This window comes from Haemaphysalis longicornis, unplaced genomic scaffold, assembly GCF_048455015.1.
Source record: "Haemaphysalis longicornis isolate Haplotype H1 unplaced genomic scaffold, Haemaphysalis longicornis Haplotype H1 scaffold_2, whole genome shotgun sequence".
Taxonomy (NCBI): domain Eukaryota; kingdom Metazoa; phylum Arthropoda; class Arachnida; order Ixodida; family Ixodidae; genus Haemaphysalis; species Haemaphysalis longicornis.
In genome coordinates, this window is record NW_027526295.1 from 205,550,986 (window position 1) to 205,570,464 (window position 19,479).

At 48.5% G+C, this 19,479-nt stretch overlaps 1 protein-coding gene across 1 annotated transcript in view; it reads left to right on the plus strand.

Moving 5' to 3' along the window:
* LOC144169806 (integrin alpha-PS2-like) overlaps nt 1-19,479 on the plus strand; it is a 68,035-nt gene that overhangs the window by 6,939 nt on the left and 41,617 nt on the right. Inside the window, exons 2-9 of the mRNA XM_077699163.1 lie at nt 4,600-4,645; nt 5,862-5,945; nt 6,387-6,475; nt 7,007-7,081; nt 8,548-8,691; nt 9,126-9,228; nt 10,080-10,177; nt 17,961-18,063. Of these exons, the coding sequence (XP_077555289.1) occupies nt 4,600-4,645; nt 5,862-5,945; nt 6,387-6,475; nt 7,007-7,081; nt 8,548-8,691; nt 9,126-9,228; nt 10,080-10,177; nt 17,961-18,063 (742 nt within the window). The remainder of the gene's footprint in view (nt 1-4,599; nt 4,646-5,861; nt 5,946-6,386; nt 6,476-7,006; nt 7,082-8,547; nt 8,692-9,125; nt 9,229-10,079; nt 10,178-17,960; nt 18,064-19,479) is intronic.

A 19,479-nucleotide genomic window follows, 5' to 3' on the forward strand; every position in this document is an offset into this window, starting at 1 on the left:
AATTTCAATGCGATGCCTAATGCAATGCCTGGTGGTGTGCCCTTCAGTGTTTACATAGAAAGAAATCCTCCAGCTTAGCTATGGTTCAAGCCTTGCGCGAGTTGGTGCAAGCTTCGCCAGTTTTTATTTTTATTTTTATTCGCAGACTGAAAGTGGGGTTGCGGGTTGTATGCAAGGGCAGGTTATACGCGCGAAAATACGGACGTACACCGCCTCAACACTGCTGACGATCAGCACTTGAAGAATTCAAATCGCACTGACCTCTACCCCCCTCCCCAGCAAAAGAAAAAAAACAGCTCTTTATGCACACCTGCTGCTCACACAGACCTCCGCACGCCCGACTAAACAGCCGTAACGAATTTACCATTGCAGAAACCAGCCTCAGCCCGGCTTTAAACGCCAATTTCCGGTCAGGGCTTCTAGACTTTTGTTCACACGGCCGCGGTGTAACGAAATCCATGTGACGAGAAGTCACCTGGCACGAGAGTTCCTATCTCGAGATGGCACTGTACGAAAAGGCCGGTGTGACGAGTTGGCCTACGACGAGTTTTCCGGTGACGAGTGGGCTTGTGACGAGTGGGCTCGTTCCCGTGCTCCACTGCGTAGTTCAGGAGTATTTCGCACCGCGTGCTTAGTTTTTGCGGAACTTTCAACTGTTTTAGCCAATGCTGCGATGCCGTTCAAGGCGCAAACGTCGCCTGGTCAGCACTGCGCGGTGGTGGGTTATTGAACAACCAGAGAAAGCGAGAAACAGTCGCTGACAGCACGCATGTGCACGACACTGCCTGGAGAAAATGCAGTGCGGTTGCGGCGTGTTTTTGCGGCATCGCTTCCCAACGCACACAGAGTTGAGATATCGGTGGATTCCGTTGATAAATCGCAACGACTTTGTACCAACGACCAACTCCAGGGTTTGTTGGGTGCACTTGGACGGCAAGCAGACGGATCAAAATCCATTTATCACACGCAAAGCTGCGACAGGGAACGGAACCCCCTGAAATGTTAGAAGCAACTTTATCCTTTACAATACAGCATTGATTGGTTGGTTGATTGATTGATTGATTGATTGATTCATTCATTCATTCATTATGGTGTTTAACGCCCCGACGCTTCATGGGTGATGAGGCGCGCAGTAGTGGAGGGCTGCGGGTTAATTTGGACCACTTGGGGATCTTTCATGAGCGCCGATACAATACAACACTACAATAACTTCTGGTTCCTTGTAGTCAATTTAAAATACCATATATTGTTTGGTCATTACAGCCGATTGGCATTAAACCATCCCCTTTTCATCTAATCTAACCTTTAAAATCACGGCGTTTTGTTTACTTTTTTTCAGGCCAACGCATTACACTGCCAAACGATTTGAAAGGATAACTTTCTCCATCGCACACTGCTGGTCGATAGCAGGATAAGCAGGCAGCCAAATGTGGAAACGCAGCTCGAGGTACGCGTGAACGCTGCATTTGGAAAATAGCTCAACCTGTTCACAACGCGGTCAAAGGAAAAGCTTTTAATCCTTTTGCGTTGCCACGGAATCTAAAGTATTACAATTACAAAACAGTTACTGCTGGTCGCGTAAAGCATTTGTGGTGAAAGCAGCGGTTTCACAAAGGTGGGCTCCAAGCTACAGGCCACGTGCGCTGCGCAGAGTTAGGTCAATCATGATCACGATCATGATCAACCAATATTAACTCGCCCGAACGTCAACCCTTTTGCTCAACCTTCGAATAGTAATTTGACTGGTTGTGCGGTCGCGTTATTTTTCCGCCCGGGTAATTTCGTTTCGTCAGTAACCGTCATAAGTCTAGTTAAGAAAGATTATATTGCATTGCAATGCCAACAGCGTAGCAATCGCCTCGTCGAAAGTCCATCGCGAGCACGGATCACCGTGACCCACATATGCTATGCGCGCTCCGCATTCGACGTCCGCGCTTCCGTAAACATGACTAATCGGTGAACATAACAAGCACGGTGGCATTGAAAACACGTATTTACTCCCCGATATCGATTTATATGTCAGTCGGTGCCATACCGGTACGTTTTCATCGCGGAACTGCGGAGCACCACCGGCACCACCACCACACTGCTACTGCTGCTGGTCTCAACAGCCGCGGTCGGAATTTCCCGCTCTGGCAGCAAATCAGGACCTAAAATCCGTCCGCAGATGATGAAAACAAAAAAGAACACACACACACAAGCACTGCAACCGCTAACTTAACGCCAAACCACTACGGTTCACTCGGTAACGCACGGATTCCGAGCAGACGCACGCAAAGAACAGCGCACTTAACAGCCCAGCGCGGAGGTTTCGGCGGTCGCTTCATAGACGGCGCTAAAATAAAAAGCTCGTATCAAAAAATTGCAAAATGTTTCTGCGGCGCAAAGCAGACATACCAAGACTACCCTGCGGTTTTTATTACCGATTTTGCTCTGATCGCATTCCGGGCGAACAGTATTTCCTTTGGGTTCGTAGCGCAGGCGTTGACTTTAGACTCGGTCACCGGTTTTAGCGGACGAAATGATCCGGGCCTACCAGTCTTGGAGAATAAATTCGGAAATAAATTATTCTTCTTATTATTGTTATTATTAATGTTATTATTATTATTATCATAAAAATTGTAGGGCTACCTAAAAAGGAACAAAAGTTTTACCAAATGTCGTCCCTGGCTTTTGCTTCTTTCATTTCAGATATCCCACATGCTGTAATAATTAAAGCCGTAGAATTTTTCCCTAGAAAGAGTAACGAAACATGAAGAGAACCTCAGAGAGAGCAGTTTTCGCCCACTAAAGTGTTTTTATCCATGTTAAAATCGAAATATTTGCCCATTTAGGCGTTCCATAAAATTGTGCCGTTCTGTCGCTGTGCTGTTTTGACGCTGTGCTGTTTTGTCAACGTGCTGTTCCGTCGCGTGCGCTTTTGACGCCGTGCTGTTTTGTCGCGTGCTGTTTTGTCGGGTGCCCTTTTGACGCCGTGCTGTTATGTCGGTGCTCTTCTGTCGCGTGCCCTTTCGTCGTGTGCTGTTTTGACAGCGCCCCGCTTGAATCATGTCATGTGAGGGCGTTTTAATTTTGTTTTGGAGTGTAAAATATCCCGTGAAATCCAAGGGGTTAGCTCCCCTTGTCTGGCACGAAATGTTCGATACAGAGAAGACATGTTCTTGAAAGAATCCCCCATTTGGGCAGTATCAGGACCGTGAAAGTTACTTAAGCGTAGCTTTAAATAATCTAACACAGTTTCATCTTGGGCATGCGAAAAATCTTTGACACGGATGCATTTAGCTCGATGCGCAGTACACAATTTCCCAAAGGGCATAAAAAAGACACCATATAGTAGTCAGCAAGACCATTTTCAATGAAGACATCATAATTTTCCATTGATTGACTTACAAAAACAAGGTCAAGTACAAAAGCACAGTTCATGTCGACGCGTGTTCGTGTCTTCACTACTTGGCGCAAATCATGGCACATCATTATATCCTGTAGATACAAGGCATGCGGGAATTGTTCGATTCTAACAAAAGCAGAGTCCCAATTAGTGCTAGGCAAGTTAAAATTACCCACTAGAAATATTCTGTCATGCTTGAATGGCGAAATGAATGCAATATAAAAAGCAAGGGACACACTGCATTGCCTTGTGGCATTCCAGAAGTAAGCAGAAGGCAACCGAAAATTACGTGCCCACACCTATAAATTTCTATCGATTAGCTAAGCTGCAACCTAAGAGACAAACTTTTTTGAGGTACCAGTCACACGCCGTAGTTACTTCATCGTCAGGTACCTTCTCAAATGTTTTGCCAAAGTATAAAACAGTTACAGCAACACTGCTTTTGTTATAACTACATGAACTGAATGAATAATTTTTATTGCGTGGAGGTAGAACATTGTTTTTCTTGACGTGAAACAAACTTCTTGTTTCTGTGATTAATTAAAACTAAAGATTCTCCTAGGCTCAGCACCGGGAGGCCTGTTATTGAAGCTTTAATTAGAACACACTGATCGAAAAACGCAACGCAAAGTACTTGGAAGCATTTTATAGGTTCTTTAGCCGTATTCACGCTCTTAAACACGTTTAGAAATTATTGGACACCTTGTCTGACATCCGGTTCTGCGATGTGATTGGCTAGATTAAGGGGCGGGGTTGGGGCAAATGAGGGATCGAACCATTGTTAATCTCGGGCGCCCGAGAAACTCAGTTGAATACAGCCAAAAGGGTATTATGCATTCCCCAACTGATTTTGCTTATTTTTAGAGATCTTCCACAACTGCGTAGCCATAGTGTTCGGGAGGATGACAGACATGTGCATTTCTCGCTTTTTTTTCTTATACATATTACGGAATACGTTTTTAAGGGCCGACCAATGCCTGGAGGACAGTTGCAAAAAATTCCCGATTTTTGTGCGGAACATAGACAGCAGCAGCCACAGATAGTGGAAAGATGCATTTTAAGCTATGATAACAAGCTCTTATACGGCTGATATTTAAGTTAGCTGCTGTCACAAGGTTAAGTGTACACTTTCTGTATCCACACTTTTGATCTGCAGTTTCAGGAAATAGATGGCTTATATAGTTAAAACTGTAACTTCACCCTTTCTTTAGGATGGCCGACTGGTGCTCGGGACACCTGGTTTCAGCGAATGGGAAGGTTAGTCACTATGTTATGTCAATACGATACGATTGTGTTGAATTGAACTCCCTTGGCATCATAGAAGCTCTCAACCAAGTAACGGCCCATCCGCGTTCGCACTAATGGGTGGGTGTTTACTCTAACTTAAGAAAGGAAGAAAAAACTTGCGACAAATTTTATATTTTACATTTAATTTTGTAGAAAACACATTGCATTCACGTATTTTATAAAATCAGCCCACAAAGCAGTTAAAGTGCTTAATTGTAGGCAACATGATGCAGGAAAAGAAATAGCCGATAGTGGACTTTTTTAGGCAGAATATACGACATAAAATATTGACGGGGGACGAGTCGAAACTCAGACTCCTTGTTGCGGTTGTATTTTTCACTCTTGAAAATTACAAACCTTCCCAGAAGAGGCCTAGCGGTGTGTTGATTTAAACACACCTGTTGTTGTTGTTTGTTTTAGCAATACACCTTTCCTATGTAAGTTCATATTTATTTGCGCAAAGAAAAAAAAACGTCATATGACGTATACTGAAATTTTAATTACTTATATTCTCCCCCTGCTGTTGCTTCCTTTTCCTAACTCCAAGTATATGTGCGTTCTTGTGGTCGAAATCTTGGCTTTACGAAGATCTATTACATTTCTCGTTGCCGAACATAAACATAATCCGAGGTTATGTGCAGTTTCGTTCTGCAGTTAAATTATTCAAACAAATATAAGTAAAGAACTGCCGCTACATTGCTGACTTTAAGCTCTCAAACGTTGTCTGAACCATTTTTTCAAAAAGAAAGATGGTTAAAAAGCAAGGCTTTACCTCATGCAACCGGAGACAAAGTAAAAATCCCAAATCCAAACTGGACCGACCGTGTCCGAGTGGCGTAATCGAATATACGTCGGCTCCATAACTCGAGAGTCCCAGGTTTGATTTCGACCATGGGAAGCGTTTTGTCTCTTGAAGGGCTCGATGTGCCTTCGCTTATCATCAACATCGTTTTGTGAAACCTATTGAGTAAAGTTGACTGTTCTGCAGTGCGTCGCGTTTTGGCGCTACATCGAACGCCATCAGTTAGGCATAGAAAGCTAGGCTTAAAAATCATTTTTCAGGTGTGTTTTTATTTTGTTCTCAGCCGTACCGGTTTCTTTTTCGCTGTTCGCTGAAAAAAAAAACAAAGAACTGTTGTGATGAAAAGTCTCTTTTCCCCACCCAACGGTCCTCACTTTGTTTCAGGCACTATAACACGGTATGATAAAAACCAGAACCTCACCAGCCATCACATGCTCTTGGGTAGCCAGGAGGAAAATGCCTACAAAGGTACTCACCGGTGGTGTTAATTTTCTTCGAATGTGTAAAAAAAAAAAAAACTGCCGACAGCACAAATAACGCCTAAGGAAGGGACATGAAATGGAAGAATCGCATTGTGTTTCGGTCTTTGTGATATCCGAGCCTCCTTAGGTTTCCGAGCATAAGCCAATTAGTTGTAAAGCTTCTCCTATGTAAATACTGTTTTTGCCACACCACTGTGCGCGGTAAACCGAACCAGAGAAAGGCTAACTTCTTGATGAGAGCAAGAAGTTATGGGACGGAGCTGTCGTAAAGTTGTCAGTTTAATCATTACATCTAGCGATGTGTGGTCCTTTTGGTAGCTACCTACGGGTGTAGCTGAACATGTAGCAGTTGCAGATCGCGGAATCAAGCGTGCAAAATGAGAAGAGAAGATTTGCTGTATCTACAATTCCCCACTTTTACGTGCAGGTTACTCGGTCGCAACGGGAAGGTTCTTCCGGCGCCGCGAACTGACCGTCGCTGTCGGATCTCCGCGGGGCAACGACTGCAAGGGTCAGGTAAGCGGAACATTACATCAGAAGCTGCATCATGGACATGGAACAGTGCAGTACGTACAGCAAGGCAAGATGAATAAGCATGAAGGGCAAATACGAAACATACCGCATCGCCGCTTTCATCGACACGTTACGCCCGAGACCAGTGTCACCAACGACCAAAATTTTCTTTTCGCCTATGTGAAAACATCATGCTTATGTCGTGTGGAACGCACGGGAAACTGTAGCGCAAACTTCTAGCCACTGTCTGAGAGAATCCCAAATGTAACCATGAAGTATCAATGCGTATGCAAAAGTATCTGCTTCACTTTTCACTTCGATTTAGTGTTTCGAAACACAATCGGTAAACAGCTTGAAAAATGCTCTCTTTATGACACTATTTATGAGCTCGCACTGATTCACACTTCCTGATACCGTGTGCATGAACATGCTCTTTCCTCGAGAGCTTTGATTTGGGGTTACTCCATCGCAACAATTACTAACCGTCACATATTTACGGAAAGAATTATGCTCTACTTTTACCTTTATTGACAGGTATTTCTCTTCGGTATCGATGGCCCTGGAAACGACAGAAGCGTAGAAATAAACAGGCGCCTGCTAGGGTCGCAGGTAAGCTTTTGCGTGAAACAACGGTTATGTTTTTCAATAGTATTACCAATCATGTTGCAATTAAGATCATGCCATTTTATAGCATCGATCTGCTTAGGGATGCCTAAATATTTCCCATGAATGTTGCCGCACTTGCATCAAGTCTATTGCAATGTTACTGCACAACTCGTTCTGCGGCCTCCTACGCGATAACACGTACATTTTACGATATTTCGATTCCCTGACAGGCAACGATACATAACACCATGTCCGGTCTTTTGATTTGTAAATGTGCGTGGTGGTTAGTCCTATTTCTTAAGATGCACAGTTGCTAGGAAAACGTTGGCAGGAAATTCCCATTTCCTGCCGGGCGTGCGTCCGTGAGGGAGGGAGTTAGGGAGTGAGTGAGTTGAGTGAGCGAGTGAGGGAGTGAGTGAGAGAGGGAGGGAGTTAGTGAGTGATTCAGCAAGTCAGTGAAAAAAGAAAGTGAGAGAGAGGGGGACAGACAGACAGATAGACAGAGACAGACTTGTCTACCACAATGGTTTTTTGTTTTTTACAAAACCCGAGGAAAACGAGTGGAGCCGCCGTTCACAGCGTTGATTTTTCCGCGTATGCAACCCGGGTCAGCAAAGGGTAAAAGTGTTTTATTTGATTTATAAAGAACTACCTGGACGCCTCTACTTCTCCAGATGCAAAGAAAAATACGTAGCTAATAAAGTGCTACCTTCGTGCAAAGCTTGAGCGTATGAATGCGTGGTTTTCTCAAAAGCAACATTTTTTCAGTAGTCTCATTAATTTATAATTTCAAGATCATGTACAGTTACATGACGGTTGGTTTTGTTGTGCACGTGCGTTCAGTACGTGTAGAAAAATAGGCGGGTCAACGCATACTCTCCGTGCGACTTTTGTAGCGTGAGCTACACTGGCCGAGGTTGAGCAGTTTCGCATGGCTCCTGGAGAGCCGCGATGCGCATGCCCGAGGAGCAGTGACGTCACACGGCGCACAGAACGTTGCTCACTGCCCGGCCTCTCTCATACCCCCCACGCGCCCAGCGTCTTCACCTACCTCCGTTCCGCACGTTGCGGCCCGGTCCACTTGATGATCATGCGAGGGGTGGCCGGGTTTGCAACCGATGCCTCGTGCGCTGCAGCAGCACCGGCGTGCGCCTGTGGAACCAGCTTAGCTCTGGGGCGATTGGTAACGCTGTGTCGGAGCCGCTTGATAAATATGCATGTGTCAGATAATGCGTATACCGTGTGTGTGTCATTAAAGCAGCAGTAAGCATGATAATCAAGCTAATCCTAGGCAAACAGGAAAGCCAAGAATAACCAGCTGAAACTTAGCTCACGCTACGTATACCCTGGCATAGCCGAGCTAAGCCACTGCTCATTTTTTGTCCTACTTTTCTCCTGAGGCTCGATATTGCTTGAATGATTCACAAGCCTCATTGTTGATTTCACCATCCTGTGGTCTCATTCCACAGATGTGCGAGTACTTCGGGGCGTCCTTACTAGCCATCGATCTGAACAGGGATGGTGTCGATGATCTGCTGGTTGGTGCTCCATTATACACCGTAGACGGGGGTCAAGACGAAGGGCGCGTTTACGTCTTCCGAAGCAGCGGCATGGTGAGTACACCTTGAATCTGCCCTTATACGAGAGTAAGGTGGCTCAACATTTGTCCATTTTATGTCAGAGACATAACATTTTATGTCAGAGGACGAACGCAGTCTGAAAGGGTATACAGCCTTTTGCGAATTGCAGCTTCTTGCGGTACTGTGACCATTCGTTCGAAGTATTTTCTTTTGTAATAATGAAAGGTACAGAAGATCAAGGCATGGCGGAAGCATAACTAAATAGCGGTATTACTGGGCTGAGTGCAAATTACCGAGGTATGGACGCCACTGCAAGGCACTCCACCTGAATAATTGCAATAGTCTTGTCCCCATTCCTCATGCAGTGTCTGCAACAGTAAAAAACACCGAACACCGGAGGCTCATGTTGCCCGCCTTTTCCTGATTCTGCCTTCCCGAACTTCCTGCCCTTATTTTCCTCCTCAAAGGAAGTGTACGCGTCCGGTCACGTGGACGGACAGCGAGCCAAGGCTGCCCGGTTCGGAACAGCAATGGCCAACGTGGGAGATCTAAACATAGACGGAATTCAAGGTGCGCGAGAATTTCGCCGAACGGAATAAAAATCTAACCAAACCAACTTACACGCTGAAGACTCCGAAAACAATTACAGACATCATAAAATAGGATGCCTTACCGCAGGCGGAACGTTTTGTTGCAGTTTCAGTCTCGGTAAACATTTGGCCTTGGCGCACAAGCGCAGTCAAAACGGGCATGCGGGGCAATGCAAGAACATACCGTACCTACGAACTCCGCACTACTGCGTATATGTGTGTATACGCGCAGAAGCAAGCGACAAAAGCGCGATATTATTAGCGCGATTGGCTACGCTGCATTTCAGGACACAGCGGCCACAAACTTCTTTGCTGACCCATTGCGTGTGCATTTTCTACATGTTCTCCAAGACGGTGGTACCCCACCGACAAGATTATCTGGGGACGGCAAACAGGGAAGCGCTTGGTGGTCGACTTTGCCAGCACCCCTCCATACCAAGATGGCGTTAAAATGACCCCATTCTGAATGGCATCCCATCTTTGCGAGCAAAGTAAGAGCCAATAAGAACAGGTTTTTACGAATGTGGCGACGTTCGAGTAAAATCAGGCTCAGCTCACTCGCTAGTTTTGACGTCCTCTGAAATATCACGAAACGACCAAAGGGGCACGGCAGGAAATCGCGAAATCTTTCACCATTTATTGTGTGCATTTAATAAAGACGAAAGTATCACGCAACCTTACGACCCCCACTATGTGTAGCGAAACTAGCACAGCCATTGTTAACTGTCCCTGAGCTTCACCCTGTGCGGTATTCACGAAAGTGTTTGTTGGCTTACAATTGCTACCAAAGGTCGACTGCCATCCTCCCCCCTCGCTTCGCTGCTTCCGCAGACGTGGCAGTCGGCGCACCGTACGAGAACGATGTGGGCGCCGTCTACATCTACCACGGCTCGCCCACGCTCGGGGATGAAAAAACCGCCTACGCGCAGGTGAGTCCCAAGCAAGAGAGCATCTTCAGTTTTACCCGGTTGGACGAATTGAACGCACACTCTTTAACAGTCCGTGCCGGCGACTGGGTAATCCAGAGGAGTGAAAAATCACCGTGAGAGAAAAAAAACTGCCTTAGGTGAAGACAACGGCACGCAGCTCTCTTCGTCTTAATCCGCCTCTTTCATTGCGGTGTGCTGCCACCTAGCGTGCCTAGCGGAAGTTGAAGCGGCAGGGTTCGCCGGCGTTTCCTCCGGCTGCGTTCTCGTTGTATGCACGGCAATCCCACATTACGGCGAGGAGCAGCCGAAGTTTTTCTTCTGTGTTGGTGTTATAGCGCCTTAAGATGGCAGCCCCTGGTCATCACATAATACCAGGCGGCTTCTAATTACTGAATGAGGGCTGGCGGAGAAACTCGGACAGATCCGTGCGCCGTCCGAGCAGCAGAGCGAGCAGTACTTGGAGTCGTCTGGCATGAACTGCGATCGCCAGCTCAACAAAAACCGGCAGTTCGCACACGGTCTTTAGGCGCTGGACACATGTACGATTGGTACACGCCATTCGCATTCGACTGATCGTTACGACTGTCGCCACGACTAGTCGTACGCGTGAATATGAGACACATGGCCCGATGCGCGCATGAGATGCGCTGTCGGCGTCGCTCCGCCCACTGTTTTTGCCCCATGGACAACTACGACGATCGCTGAGCTGAATTTGTAGATTCTGCGCGTTTGTTCGCAAGACACAGATAAAGCAAGCAATCGTGAAGCGTTTTCTGCCTTCGGAAACAGTCCTCGCACACGCCGGCCGCGCCTGCCAGCTCGGCGGCGCACTCAGCGGCTCGAACCGGCGCAGACCACGGTAGCAACCGCGCTTGTCGCTGCTCTTCTGAATCAATCTGATCGCTAAAAAGAAGTTCCACATGCGAGAAAGTAGGTGTTAGTGTGGTGAAAAATTGTGCTAGGGATTGTTGTCAGGGCTTATTCTAAAAGCGGCGATCAGATATCTGCCGCGATGCAAGCCTACGCTGACCGGTTGCCGCGGCGCGCGGTGCGCGGTGCGCCGAGGGGCCGAGAGATGGCGATACCTGCGCGGAAGCATCAAATCAGGCTACGCAGATGTCTTGGTCACCGATCGCTCAAACGGCAGTTATAGCTAAAATAAAGTTCCACATGCGAGAAAGGAGATGATAGTGTGGTGAAAAGTTGTGTTACGGATTGTCATTCGCAGTTGCACAGATAGCGGCGATCAAATATCCGCCAGGATGTTAAGCCTAAAGTTCCCATCACCCGAGCCGAACTGAGCAACGCGAGCCACCGTAGCCGATCGCGTGCGGCCGACGGGAACTAATAGAAGCCGACACCTTTCCCTTTTCGGCACTCCGAGTTACAGCGGAACGCAGCACAAGTTGTGGGCATTGTTCCGCGCACAACGAGCACACACAAATTCGGAATTCGACAACAAAACTAGTCCTGTTTGAAATTTATACGCAGGGAGAAAAAGCATTGGTAGTTCGATGCGAAAGCGACACTTTAGAATACACGCACCCCACAATACCTTACGAATGTCGGGACAGTTCTAGCTCCCTCAAACCGAAGTTACAGATATTCGATATCCGGCGGCTATTCCACGATGTTCCGCGCAAGTGCCAAAGTGGATGTGCTCATTAGGTGTCCCGCGCAGCGTAGTAGTGTACACGTGTGTGGCGTACTCGCTGTCCGCTTGCATGCATGCACACGTTCGATAGCAAGCGTTCCCGGCTGCTCGTGGTCGCGATAAACACCGCGAAGGCACTCTTCTCGCACGAAACACATTTCTGTGTGCTTGCACAAACTGTACGCTCACCAGTACTTCAACAAACGTGGCTGAGAAAAACGTCGTCAGTGCGTCTCTGCTTCTCTCCCAAGGTGCATCTCTATGTACATGCATCGGAGAACCTCTATATATTTCTTGCTTCGTATGCAGCGTCTGACCAGTAACCACTTGCCTTGCATGTGAAAATACTTCAGCTTTCAGAAGACATCAGAAGAAATTTGCTAGGAACAAAATGCAGGACAAAAAAACGCGGTCATTCGTCGCCATGCGGGTAACCAAGACACCAGATGCTGTCTAAAAGCTGTGTAAAAAAAACTAAAGCTGTGTACTAAAAAAATGTGGTTGATCCTTCTTTCATAGGAAGCGGCAAAACCCGAAAGTGAAAAGTGCCTTCACAGGAGCAGTTGAATGTTTATTGTGCATCAATATGAACTTGCACATCGCTATTTACATTTCGTCGGTATGGCGCCGTTAGACGCATCAACATTAGACACTGGATTACACTCGCCGGAGCATTGCGTAAATCCGGATGAAACCCCAGGCGCTCGGAAACCGTGCGAACGAAACCGAACGGGTTGTCAGCGAGTCGTTGGTGAAGCAAGTCACAGTACGCTACAACGAAAGGAGCATGGTTTGCGGGTCGGCAGCACTCTTGTGGGTGTGCTTGGCGAGCGACGTCCGGCTGGCGGGTCACTTAGGCAAAGGTGCGACCACATTGGTCCTGCTCCGTGGCGTGTACTTCCAGACGCTTGCGTTGCGACGAGCTCATCTTTTGGAACGCGGCGGCGGCGTTCCACATAGGCGGCGGACGGGTAAACGCAGTAGCTTCCGCTGCTTCACCCTGCCCTATTGAGGCGCCAACTATCGGCGCTCATTAGCGTCATGATGCACAACTTCGTTTCACCTCTCCTGGTCGGCAGCACCATCTGAATGGACAAGTTAGAGAGTAGGACATAAGGCGCGTTCGTACAGCTACCCGGGCATGATTATTAAAGACGATAGTCTTTCTTGGGCTACTTAAACCCAGAAATTTTGGTCTGTCTGTATGTCTGTCTGTCTGTCTGTCCGTCTGTCTGTCTGTGACTCGATTCAGCCACCCGGCCAAAGCAAAACAATGCCTGCGCAATAGTCTTTTATAGTCACAGCTAAATCTACCCGTCTATGTCCGGTGTAATGTTCATACTTGTCAACATTGTTGAAGAAGAACAAGACATTACGCAAATATGAGACAACAAATCAATACAGAAGTGATATTTGCAGTGTTCCTTTATAAAAAAATCAAACATGCTTGACTTTTGCAAAATTAAATACTTCATCAACTGCAGGAAAAGAATTCACTCCGCCGTCGCCTGCTGTCGCCCGCGCCACTATAGCTTCTGGCGCCATTTTAAGAAATCAACCGGCAACAGTTACGCAAGGTTCCACTAGATAGGTTTCACGTTCTGCTTGGAACGCACGTGGAGTAGGGAAACGCGGTTCAATAAACGTTGAAGTAGGGCGCCTCGATTAACGCGCGTCTTCGCCGTACGGCAGCGTTCGCATAGAGACACCCGGTTTGGAGCAGTGGAACGCGGGAAATTTAAAATGATTTAAGCAAACGTTTGCCGTCTTTACCTTGGGAGGAGCGCGACGCAAGAGGAACAACATGAGAGATGATCGGGAAAGCAAAGGGAGGCATTTACTTCGCAAAAGCCGATAAAGACTATCGTCTTTTGACGGCATTTGCAACAAAAGGAGCAGATACGCGGCCATTTTTTTTTTTTTTTCAAACTTCATTCAGGGACACTTACTGTGCAAACATGGTTAAAAGAAAAGGGGTTAGATACACCATGGGGCACTGACTGCACAATTTGTAAACAACCGGATAGCATAGACCACGTTTTGTACACTGTTGGATGGCGGTTCACTTTTGGGATGTTATTCAGCGAACTTTACACAAAGACTTCCCACTTAACCCGCATGGTATACGGTATTTACCCACAGAAAATAACGAAGGAGTCCCCTACGATTTAATAATGCTCCTGGGCTTTGTTGAGGGGCTGAGAGTCCAGCAGCCAGTACCAGATTGGTTGGATTTTTTAGAGCCGTTAATTACTCCAAAGTGAAGAAAGGCACGGCTGGTATGTTTATGTCGGTGTGTGTTGTACCACATGCAGCGTGTGGTTATTTTTGTGTTGTACGTGTGTGTTGAAGACTGGTAACAAAGAAAAATCTCGGTCGGTTAGACTCACCCTTAATGAAAAAGAAACATCCCCCTCGCGAGGGACACGGTGAAATGCAGAGTATTTCCGCGGCGGGCGCGCCTGCAAGTCGTATGGATTACGTATTGGTTGTTGTTGTTGTAATTGTTGTCTTCCAGCGTAGACATTGTCGATGAAGTCGATGGTGAAACGTGAAACGTGCCGTGAACCCCCTGCCGCGGCTATGACGCAACGTGGAGCGGCTATGACGCAACACAATCCAACACAATCCACTTTAATCCAATCCAATCCAAACCAATCCAAGCCAAGCCAATGCAAGCCAATCCAATCGAATCCAATCCAATGCCCCTCGCGAGAGAGTGTTATAGCGTCGAAATCGCGCCACCACACGAACGCGTGATGTTGACGTCACGATCACGCCACAGATGTTAGCGACCGGAGCGCGCGCGAACGACATATGTGGTTTAAGCGCGAACCGACCGCGCCGAGAGAGCGCGATGCAAGCGCCCCCACCTGTTCTTGCGCGCGAACCGACTGTTGCTCAGCGCGAACCCAACGCGGCGAGAGAGGGTGTTGCGCACGTCCCCACCTGTTGTGCGCCCGAACCGAACGCGGCGAGAGAGGGTGTTGCGAGCGGAGAGAAGGCGTGGAGGACGCGGGGAGAGGGCGCACCTGTGGCCGACGGTTGAATGAGTCAAGGATATAAGGCGTGTTCGTAACCTTCCTTTCTGTGTCGGCTTTGTGGCCCAGTGGCGGGGGGCCACAAAGCCGACACAGAAAGGAAATCGGAGGGTTATTGGCTGGGTGAATGGGAACTTAAGCCCCCCAGCTTCTGCGGCGCTCGCTGGAAGGATTCAATACACCGCTACCTGGGCGTGAACATGGCTCTATGGGAAGCCAACGCAGCCAGATGGCGACCTAGGCTAACGGCAGCGGAGGCCAAGTTGCAACCATGGAGAACACGCCACATCGCCTTGGTCGCAAGAGCACACATCTGCAACGTCGTAGTGTACCCGGCTACCCTATATTCGGCGCGGGTCACCTCCATCGACAAGAAATCGGTGAACAAGTTGCACAGACAGTGGGCGGTCTTCGTCTGGCGCTCCTCGTACGAGCCTATGAGACGCACAAATCTCTTTTGGGGACTAGATGCCGGCGGCCTAGGTCTGGTCCACGTGGAGATTAAGCTGACAGTCCAACGTTTTATATATTTCCGAGACCAGTCCGACCCTTTTCTCCGTGGAGCACTCCAGTCAATCGGCTCTGCCCACATTTCAAAGTGGCAGGTCACAACTGTCCAACTGCACCATGGCGCGCGAGCCGCCGCTTTCTATAGAGAAATCGCTGGCGCCATCACCCTACTGGAACAGCAGTTTTCATGGGACTACCTCCTAGCAGTTAAGCCCCGCCGGCTATACCGCGACCTTCTCGCAAAGCTCCTTCCCCCACCCCTGTACCGACAGCCACCAGTCGAGGCGGCTAAGCGGGGCGTACTAAAGCGAATCATGTGCCTGCCGATTCCGACTGGGACGAAAAACTTTTTCTGCCGTTTCCACTTCGGGGTGCTACCGGTGGGATCGCGTCAGGAAGAACGTGGCTTCTTTCTGCAGCGCGGTGCGGGCTGCTTCCTGTGCGGGAGGTTGGAGACGGCGGAGCACGTGTTCCTAGAATGCAACACTGCACGTTATTTCTGGGACGAGGTGCAGTGTTTTCTGGGCGTCCACTGGGACATTGACTGGGCAGGTCTCCGTTACCTGGACGTACCGATAGAACACTCGGAGCTGTGCGAATGCGTCATCACACTTGGCCTACACTCACTGTGGCGTGCACGAGTGGATGCGGTGGAGTGTACCCCCACCCCGAGGCCAGCGTGGAGGCATTTCGTCCACAAGATGGAGTGGACCGTCAGTGCGCTCGGGGCACCCGACTCAGACTCAGAACTAGGACAAGCCCTTGCGCGCTGCTGCCGTGCGACGGTAGCTTTTAAAACAAAGGAGCTAGAACGCTTTAAGTGGATATGAGGCCAGCAACAGGCTAGGCTGCAACGAACCACAACTCCCCCTTTTTCCTTTTTTACCCGTAAATGCGCTCTCTATAGTGTATGAGTGTGAATACTGTTGAACAGCGTAACACGCCAGTCAGGAACGTGGCATCAACAATGTAACAAAGGCAGCAGCATGTATAGTAGTGTGTCTTGCCCAGTACATATTTGCCCTGTGTCTGGCCCTGTACATATTTATGATGTAAATAAACCTGGTTTTGTTTAAAAAAAAAAAGAAAAAAAGGCTTTGTGGCCCAGTGGGTAGAGCACCATGTACCTTGCGTTCCGCCCGCAGAGTCGTGGGATCGAAACCTGGCGCCGGTAAGTATTATTTTTTTAAATGCAGAGCATTTCAGTAACTCACGATGTCACTCGCCTTGACGTCCGTAGTCGTAGTCCGCACCCCTCCCCCTACACTATATAAAAAAGAATACTATCCGGCGCCTGGTTTCGATACCTCGACCCTGTGGGCGGAACGCAATGTACATGGTGCTCTACCCACTGCGCCACAAAGCCGACACAGAATGGGAGGCTACGAACGCGCCTTATATCCTTGACTCATTCAAACTACGTCAAGAAGCTGCTGATACAACGCATTCACTACCACCAACTCCCCAAACACTAAACGTTAACGCAATACACCCACCCCCTATGAGACGCATTTACTCGAGTCCCCCTCGCGGGGAGATGGGCCCAATTTTTTTTTATATAGTGTAGGGGGAGCGATGCGGACTACGACTACGGACGTCAACGCGGGTGACATCGTGAGTTACTGAAATGCTCTGCATTTAAAAAATCAAACGATGGAAATACAACCACGACCCCTTCCCGCTTGTGCGGGAGCTGTGGGGAATGTCGTCTGCTGCCCCTGCCGGACTGCTTAGGAACTTGGCCTCTAGGGGATTGCGCATGCGCAGTGGGGTTGTGAAAGAGGCGGATTCTTCTGCCTTCGTTTTTTGTTAAATTTGGGCTGTTATTCTTCATTCTCCGTTCTCTCACCATATCGGAAGACAGTATGTATCAGGTATAATAGCTGACCCCTGCCTTATGAAGTCGGTGAGTGTATAAAAGCACCAAAAAAAAATATTTTGAGCGAGCAACCAAGGAAGCAAGTGGAAAAGTTTGCGCTTTTTGTCTACGTGACCGTCCGCATTAATCTTAAGGAAAAGAGCTGGTGGGTTGGGAGGGGGAGAGAGAGAGAGAGTGAGTGTGTGTTATGATGGCGGGGAGGCAGATGAAAATCGTCTTCCAACTACATATGCAGCGTAGCAAGCTTATAGGCTGCATTTTCTTCATATTTTTAAAGGCTCTTTTTTCTCCCTTTTCACGTTCAAACATATGTGAAAGAGCTATGGACAGAGATTTTGCAAACTCACGTGGGGCTTTTTTTAACTACAAACACTGTTAACTTCAAAAGCGCGCGCAATGGTGTGCTTCAGTAATTACACTCTCATTCCTTTTCCGTTGAAGGGTAGTATATCGCCAACACACGTTAATAGATATGCACAAAAGGCCTTCAGAATAAACACTGTTGCGTAAAGCCCGAAGACGGAGAATCATATGAAGGTGCCTTAAAAGGCAGCAACAACATAATTGTTGGAGAACAAATTAAGAGCAATACGACGTGATTATCGCTATTCAAATCTTGGATCACACCAAATTTTATTGTTACCTTGAGCTCGCTATTTGTTGTCTCTCGTTTCCTTTGTGCTCGCGCTGCCTGCGCAGAGAATAGACGCGAGCATGGTCTCGTCGCGCATCGGATTTCCACTAAAAGGATTCGGCATCAGCATATCCAAAGGCCGGGACGTCGACTCTAATCACTACAACGGTAGGATCTTTTATTCACTCGTGCCTAGTTTAATGCCCATTTCCTGTGATTTTTCTTTGTGCCTGTTGCCTAAAAATGTTTACGCAGTTGATAACACCGCTGCAACAACAAGATGTTAATGTTCAGATGATTGCTCATCAGAGCACTGACTCTTCCACGTGCTTCTGTGTCGGACTCACTCACTCTCTCAGACGCTCATTCACCCATTAAGGCACTACTCACTCACTCACTCACTCATTCAGACAGTCGTTCGCTCACTCACCCACTCAGACAGTCGCACCGACACTCACGCCAACACTTTTTTTTTAATTGCGACAGTATGCCCTTTGGCATAAGTTCCTACAGGTACAAGTTTGCACCCGTTTCCCGGATGAAGTCCAGAAGACAGCGGTGGTGGGGCCCCCACAGCCATCGCTGAAGATCGGGGGGTCTCCCCGGATGCAGGCCTGTGCCGCGAAGGTGTCGGGATCTCGCTGCACTCAGTGAAGGGCACGTCCATAGCAGGTGGTTGGTGTCGGCGTCTTTGGCAGGAGCCGTACAGAAGGGGCAGGTCGTGGAAAACGGGGCATGGTATCGCGGTGGCCACGCCCGGGTTACCGCAGGAGAGAGGGCCACCCAACTCGTAGTCTACGCAGCAGGACCTCCTCCCAGCGAGCGAGCCCACTGGGAAGGTCTGTTCCACACGGTGGGATGAGAGTACGTGTGGCGCGTCGCAGATCTTCCTTTAGTTGGACAAATTGGTCATGTGGGTCAGTTGTCAGCAAGGGCAGGGGCCGTGGAACCGACGTAACGTGACAGAAACTATCCGCCGCAATATGAGCGGTGATAGTATTACGCCGTATCCACGACAGTCGGAGAGGGCAGGGCCACGTGTCCAGCAGGTGATGAATGTCTCTTGAGACAGACGAGTTGGAGGCTGTAAATTTGTGCCGTAAAACTTCCAGGAGCTTCAAGAAGTGCCGGTAGGAGAGCTTGCAGTCCGTCCCGGATGGCTGTAAGCTCCGCCAGCATAGAAGGCCAGGGGCGGAGTGTTTCATAAGCACTGTTTTGGTTTGCTTCTGGATGAGAGGGGCATACGATCACTGTAGTTAAAACGCCGGCTTGGGCCCCAGCATCCACAAATACCTCTACAACCTGGGGCAGGTTCGCAGTCGCTAGTAATGGCACACCCGCGGATTGCTCGACTGCGTTTCCCATCGACAGACTGTGGAGTCGAATGAGAGGCCGGTTGTCGGTCACTTGATGATACAGCCAGGGCGGCCTAGCTACAGGGCGGGCTGGTTAGGCGGGTAGAGAACGGCCCATGTAGATCGCCAACGCCGCTGCCTCCGGAACAAAATTTAGTTTGTTCTGGCGTGCGGAGCGGCGTTGATGTACAAGCTCATCCAGGGTGTTAAGTTGAGCTTCGGCCTGAAG